This window comes from Rattus norvegicus, chromosome 9 (genome assembly GCF_036323735.1).
Source record: "Rattus norvegicus strain BN/NHsdMcwi chromosome 9, GRCr8, whole genome shotgun sequence".
Classification (NCBI taxonomy): Eukaryota; Metazoa; Chordata; class Mammalia; order Rodentia; family Muridae; genus Rattus; species Rattus norvegicus.
This window is the reverse complement of record NC_086027.1, coordinates 25,673,162-25,680,239: the sequence shown is the minus strand read 5'-3', so window position 1 is coordinate 25,680,239 and position 7,078 is coordinate 25,673,162. Positions and strand designations below refer to the sequence as shown.

The following is a 7,078-nucleotide window of genomic DNA, read 5'->3' as shown; positions in this document are numbered from 1 at the left end:
TAAGACTAGCCCCAGCCCCAAAGACTGATACCCGCTGAGGTGTGGCCCTGCTGGAAGGGGTGTGTCACTGTGGTGTGCCTCTCTCCGCCCACTGCTGATCATCAGAGCGTGAGTTCAGTTCTTTCTGGGTCCTGCTTTTTTGCCTTGCCATCATGGACTCTGCTCTCTGACTGCATGAGCCAAAGGCTTTCATCTAGGAAAGCCTTGGCCATGATGTTCAATCACGTCTAGCAGGAGAGTTAAGATAAGCAATAACCAGGGAAGACCAACACGAGCGGCAGCACAGTTCTTTTTTATTATTAATTTTTCTTTTTGAGGGAAAAGCATATTTTCTGTCATTTCCTTTTTTAACAGCACCTGTAAAAAATGAAGACAGTATTCTAAGATTCTAAGATATAGATGTGGACTTTGGAATGTTAGATTGTCAAAACATCAACTGTATCACATCAGTTAACAAACAGAAGGCAAGGCAGGCTAAACAAGGGCAGAATCTTGTTAACTAGAAATATTAATAGCAGCAACTTTTGAAAGATGATTTTATTAAGGTCATTGCACTTGGTCATTTATTGCTACAGCACAAGGCCATTCAATTGTAACACTTCTCAATTCTGATTGCAAAGATTGTCTCATTCCGCTCATACATTTCAAGTTTAAATGCAAGCATAAAACATTCATCAAAAAAATCTACAGAGCACTTAGAATGGATTTCTTGTCTGTGATCACAGTAAGGAGTGTAAGGAGTCCTCTGTCAGACCAACCCATCCTCTTCTTGCATCCTCTGATTTTCTGTGAAGTCCTGGACAGTTGGATAGAGGTAATACCTTTATAGAAAGAGCAAGCTTAGTGGTCACAAACACAGCAAAATAACATTGAAATCACTAGACACTTAGTGGTACTGTGTTTCAAAGACCAGCAAATCTGAACTGTACATTCACTAGTAATTTGGCAATGACAGATTCATTTATACTCATATTGGGGAAGGGGGATTCACCTCTAAGTTGTTGTTATTGTCATTTTCTGACTTTAACTTTAGAAATAGTAAAAGTTCTCATACTAAGGGCAAATACTGGCAAATTACTATTTTAAAGGAATTCTTTTCCCCTTTAAATAAGTCCAAGCTTGCTTGGTTTTTGTTGTTGCTGTTGTTGTTGTTGTTTGTTTTTGTTTGTTTGCTTTTTACTGTTTTGTAAAGGGCAGAAAATAGACACATGGAAAACAGGCGGTATTCTCTATTCTGCTTGAGAAGGCTAAAGCATGTACTCACTGCTATTCTGCTTGTGTGGACTGCTGAAAATACCCACCACCACCCAAGGAACATTGTTTCCTTTCTTGTGGACACAGGGCCCCCATGCAGCACAGGCCAGCCTCAAACTCATGACTTCCCTCTCTCCATCTCCAAGTTACACACATTGTCTTCACTACACATGTCTCAAGTAAACCTTTCAACAGCATTAAAGTATATATGCTAAAATATAAGTACAAGTAGTAAAATATATGTGTTGCTGGGACCAACATCACCAATCAGGTCAGTGAATCACAGTAGGTCAGAAAGGAACCAAACTGCAAATGAAAATTGAGTATCCAATAAGGGGTTGTGCTTCTATTTTTCTTATTCGTGTTTATATCACATAAACTCATTTTTCTGTTATCTTTTCTATTAGAATTATTTTCCCAATTTGTTACATTCTAACTAATATCTATGAGCTACATATTGGTCCAGAAAATCACTCACCTACTGTTGAATGTGTATGTTACTTTTTTATTAAAATAACGCTCACTGGGAATAGAACGCAGTCTGAACTGTTAGTGCTTTCCTTCCCTGCAGTGTGGGTGGAGACAAGCCTGCCAATGGGGAAAGTAGGACATAATTTCTAGGACGTGGGGAAAGTAAGAGATGGTTTTTAGGGTGAGGTCACTGCCATCTGAGGACTGTTATTACATTAATAAGAAACAAATACTTCATTTGACTAATCACTGAAAATAAAAGGGAGCAATTCTGTTCATCAACAACCTCTCATTAGATGAGCTCAGACTTGAAATGGTTAAAAAGGCTGGACACGCTGGGCATGCCTGTCATCCTAGCACCTGGGAGGCAGAGGCAGGGAAACCGGAAGCTTCAGAGCAGTTTTGCTATACTACGTCACAAGGTGGAGTCCAGCCCGGGTTGAGGCCCTGTGTCTAGACCCTGAACTGCGCACTCTATTTACAGTTACCTCTCCCCCCAGAACCTACTCGGCCGTGACTCTGTGCTGGCAAGTCTATTGCTTTCTACTCCAGTTCTATTTTACTTGAAACACACAAGTAATCTGACTTAAAAACATTGTTCTATTTTAAGATTAAAATGTAAAGAAAAAGTTTTGTTTTTTTTTTTAATGAATCATGATAACTTAACACCTGACATTCATTTACTAAAGTAAAGCTTAAAGCCTGACGTTTTTTAAACAAATAAAAACGTTTCACTTTTTAAAATTAACCTTTGTGGTTTGGGACATGTTGCCCTACAGATACATTTGCATGTGCGCCTGGTGTGTAGCCACACACTCTGATGTGGTCGAGCCAGCCTCAGACACTCACTGTCGATTGGGATGCTAAAGAAATGGCTAAGTATCCACAGGGAATGTCTTCAGTACGGTCAGTTATATCTGATTTACATAACGTATATCACCACTTGTGAAATACTAACACTCTTCTTCACTTTACCTAAGTAAAAGTCCAAAATATCTCTAGGAATTAGTTTGTTCTATTAGATAAATTATGTCTCTAAAACCTGAGTGTTTACATAATAGCTTTCCAATATAGAACCTCATTCTGGAATTTTGAAAATATATGGGTTTAGAGGCTGCTTCCTAAGGTTTTCATTAGTGAAAATTAAAGGAAGGATACAATGAATTGAATACGAGACAATGAAATGAGTAATATTTACGACTGTAGAATGAGCATAAGAATACAACAATATGGCTGATGTGTACATATTCCACATGTGCTGCAGTGTCTAGGCACAAATAAGAATTAGCATGACAGTTTTAGATTTCTTAGGCCACATGAATTTAGAACAAAGCTCTTATTTTCTCAAGCTTAATCCAGTACAGTTTGTAACTAGCTTCCTTTAATGAATCCTATAGTGTGATCATTACAGAACACTCTAGAAGTTGGATTTATTGTTATTATTTCATTAACGATTAAATATGCATGGGTGAGGAAACTGGTAACTAGGAGCTCCTATTTTATCACCCAATGTACAAACAGCACTGCAGACAAACAGGCACAACAGTGTAACCCTGGGTAAGAAGCTGTGTGTGTGTGTGTGTGTGTGTGTGTGTGTGTGTGTGTGTGTGTGTAGAATGTGTGTTTATGTGTGTGTGTGTATGTATGTATGTACGTGTGTGTGTGTGGTGTATGTATATGAGTTCATGCCCTATGCATTACAGGAAAAGCAGTGACTCTACTATAAAGCTAACCCGTCCTTCTCAAATAGTTTATCTTACAGCTTATTTGCAAAGATATTACGATATTTATAGTATAGAACTCTTTAAAAATAATACAAGTTTCAATAAAAAAACTATTATGAACTTTCTTTCCTTTTTATACAGATTCAGTAGTATTTTCAAGCAAACAGTAGAAATGTTTGCAATCCCAGCACAGTAAGAAATAAGGCCTCTTCTTTTTTTCATATTGGCAAAACAAAATATATATAAAAAAAAACTGTCACCCCAACTTTTTGGTAGATATCACAGTTCATGTTCTCTTATTTCTTCACCACAACACAACGTCTGTTGTTTTTAACAAGTCAGTTAAGTTCATAGAGAATTAGGGTCCACTGGGTCCACACCACTTCAAGACAACAGAACAGCTTTCTTGAGCTTTGCTATTTCCACCTAAAAACAAAACATAAATTGGACAACATAACATACCTTTAATAAGGTTGACGTTTGCCTATCTGTACCACATGACCACACTTTCTAGCCGTGGAACTTGGATCCCAATATCAAACTCTAATTCCTTAGAGTGCGGACCTAATACTGTTGAATAAGAATGTCAATAGAAAATACCAGGCAAGCTCCTAAATAGAAAGGAATAAGAAAAAGAAATGTTTATCTCAACTAGAATATGGCTAAGTGACAAAAGCATTTGAAATAAATATGGAAAGAAAATCAAGGCATACATCCCACAAATGCAAACAAAATGAAAAGAAAATTTCTCAAAAAGTAAAGAGAAACTTAGAAAGAATGCAGAGCCAAGAAAACCTTTTATGAGGTGGGAGTGGGAACTATGACATGGTCGAGACGCTGAAGAAGGAGCCAAGCCCCGCCATGAGTGAGCAGAGTCTAAAATGCATGTGTCTGAGGCACATCCTTGCAACCCCAGTCTGACTCAGGTGGCAGATGCAGGAAGACTGCAGTGGGTTGAAGGCTCAGCTTTCCCACATAGTTAAGACCCTGTCTCAAGAAATCAAACAGAAAAAAGACTGACTTTATGGTAAAGATCCAAGACAGAAAAACCAAACCATTTTAGGAGGTACAATGAGAACTACTTCTGTAGCCAATGAACCCCAAATAAAAGGTGAAAACAAGCACAGCAGATCAAGCTGGGGATGGAGGTGGGTGGGGTGGGGGTGGGGGGCTGAGTGTTTGCAAAGGTGCCAAAAGGAGCCCTGTCAGATATCAGCAGAGTGGTGTCAAGTGACAAAGCACCTTCAAGCCAACATGTGCCAATCACATAAAACCATGCAGATAAGGACTCTCAGAGGTTTACGCAGCAAAGACTGAAAATCATGATTAGCTGGGTCCCACTGCCACGCCATTCTAAAGCCTCTTTGACCTCTGTAGTAGAACCAATGTTCCTCACAGCTCCTTGCCCTTTCCAGCAATATCTAAGCCCACTTGATAAGTAGCTTAGAAGCACCCCTTGTCAGTCAGGCAGTTGAGAAACCACACTTTCTGATTCTCTGACAACAACGGTAAGTAAGGAAACCCAGTAGAAGAAGGGCGGTGGTACTGACAGGAGGAGAAGGCCCTGAAAAGAACACAGTTGAAGAGAAAAACAAGAAAAGTTAAAGAAACTATGTCTCAATTCCAGCACTCCCCCTAAAAACAAAGTGAATATAACCTCTCCAGTGACAAAAGAAAGTGAGTGCTACAAACTGTGAGGACAGGGAGCCATGGGACTGAGAGGAGCAGACCTGAAGCAAGAGTAGGGTCGAGGGATGTCCAAGCCCAGAAATCTCATCCTGAGATCAGTAGGAGTAGAATCACCCTCCCTCCCAATATTTCGCCCTGGGCCTGCATGTCCTGGTGGAAGCAGCCCTGGGCCAAGCACCTATGCCTAGCCAGAGAAGGTCTCCTACAGCCTGGTTAAACTTTCACTTCCCCTTATAAGGTCATGTCCAGGTACTGCTCAAGCAAATGAGGCATCCTGAGCACCATGGCCGTGGCCAATGAAGTACACTCACTGTGGTAGCCCCTACCCCTTTGCCCCCAAGCTTTAAATAGCCTTCGTTTCCCAAGGTCTCTGAAGCTAGTCCAAGGAGTGTGTTTTTTGCCAGTGCACTCACTTCCAAATAAGATCCTGCCTGCACCCACCTGCACCTGACTAAGCTTCTCTCCCTCCAGTCCAGGCCAAATGACCAGGACCCAGGAAGGCAAAAGCCTGCTTGCCCCTTAAGGTAAAAAAGAAAAAGAAACAAAAAGCTCAAAGAATTGAAGATCAAGGGACAACAGTATTTATTCACTCAGACCCCTTACATACCTGGTATTTCACACAGAGTCCAGAGTAAAGACTCAGACCAATCACAGAGCTGAACTACAGCTCCAGGTCCGACTGCTTCCCTAGCAAGCACAAGGCCCCATGTGACTCTCAAAACAAAGAAAAAATTCCTTTTAAACTGCATGAATCCACAGAGTCAGCAATTGCATGAATACAGAGAGTCAACAAGAAACAGGAAACTGCTCCATGAAATGGCGCAGTGTTCATCTGAGGTAGGAGAGCATAGCTTGTAGCAGAGCCAACCACAGAGCGGAAAGATGGGAAAGCAAAGCCTCACAGTTTATAAAGCTGGAGATGCATTCATTACCTCTAGGTTACTTCGCATGGCCTTCTCTTCTTCTAGTTCTCTGCGTAGCTTTTCCAGTTCTTTCCTAAAGACAAAGTATTACCTTTCAGTTTTACCATTAAACAGCGTATTTCACTCATGTTAACTGAAGCTTTAACTTACACATACACACAGCACACAAAGGCAAACTTCTTAGGAACAGTAATCTTGTTAATTTAGAAAAGTTTCAAAATTTTCTAGTTTGAGTACTTCAGTAGAAGATTTGAAGAAACAAAAACAGCACTTCCTGCTCTTCCAGAGGACCTGAGCTTGGCCTGTGGCACTGACAAGGGGTGTCACACAACTTCAGTTCCAGCAAAACATTACATCCTCCTCTAGCCTTTGTAGGCATTATATAAACACACGCCACAGTACACACGGCACTGAGAATAAACGTCGCTGGTACTATTTCATCCCTCCTTATAGAACACTAAAGACCGCTCAGAAGAGTCAGACTGTGTGTGTGTGTGTGTGTGTGTGTGTGTGTGTGTGTGTGTGTGTGTGTGTGTGTGTGTGTGTGTGTGCGCGCGCGCGCTCCAATGGGGAGGAGAGATGGAGAAATGCCTGCTGGTTAAGAATCCTTGCTGCAGGGCTGGGGATTTAGCTCAGTGGTAGAGCGCTTACCTAGGAAGCGCAAGGCCCTGGGTTCGGTCCCCAGCTCCGAAAAAAAAGAACCAAAAAAAAAAAAGAATCCTTGCTGCATTTAGAGAAGTTCACGTCCAGCAGCCACATGGAAGCTCCCAAATGCCTGTAACTCTAGTTCTAGGAGACCTGATGCCCTCTTCTGGCCTCTCAGAGTATAGCCATGCACACAGGGCACATAAACACTGGAAAAATACTTACATAAAATAAAAAATAAATTAAGTAAGAGAGTTAAAATAGATTTAACCTATAATAGGACAATGACGATAATAGACAGCATAGGCTAACAACAAAAGCTCAGTCCTAGAAACTGGTTCTCTTTTGCAGTTGTTGGCCAGTGAGATCTCA

The 7,078-nt window shown here is 40.9% G+C and overlaps 1 protein-coding gene across 4 annotated transcripts in view; it reads right to left on the bottom strand.

The window, feature by feature from the left end:
- Window positions 1–271: 271 nt before the first annotated feature.
- The window catches only part of Cd2ap (CD2-associated protein), a 99,898-nt gene continuing 93,091 nt past the window's right edge, over window positions 272–7,078 (bottom strand). For 3 of the 4 annotated variants that reach the window (XM_039083538.2, XM_039083539.2, XM_039083540.2), the window contains 2 exons: window positions 6,071–6,134; window positions 277–3,875 (listed from right to left, as the gene is read on the bottom strand). In XM_039083538.2, coding sequence (XP_038939466.1) covers window positions 3,834–3,875; window positions 6,071–6,134 — 106 coding nt within the window. In that variant the 3' untranslated portion in view covers window positions 277–3,833. Of the gene's footprint in view, window positions 3,876–6,070; window positions 6,135–7,078 lie in introns of all 4 variants that reach the window. The other variant, NM_181475.3, reaches the window with a different exon arrangement.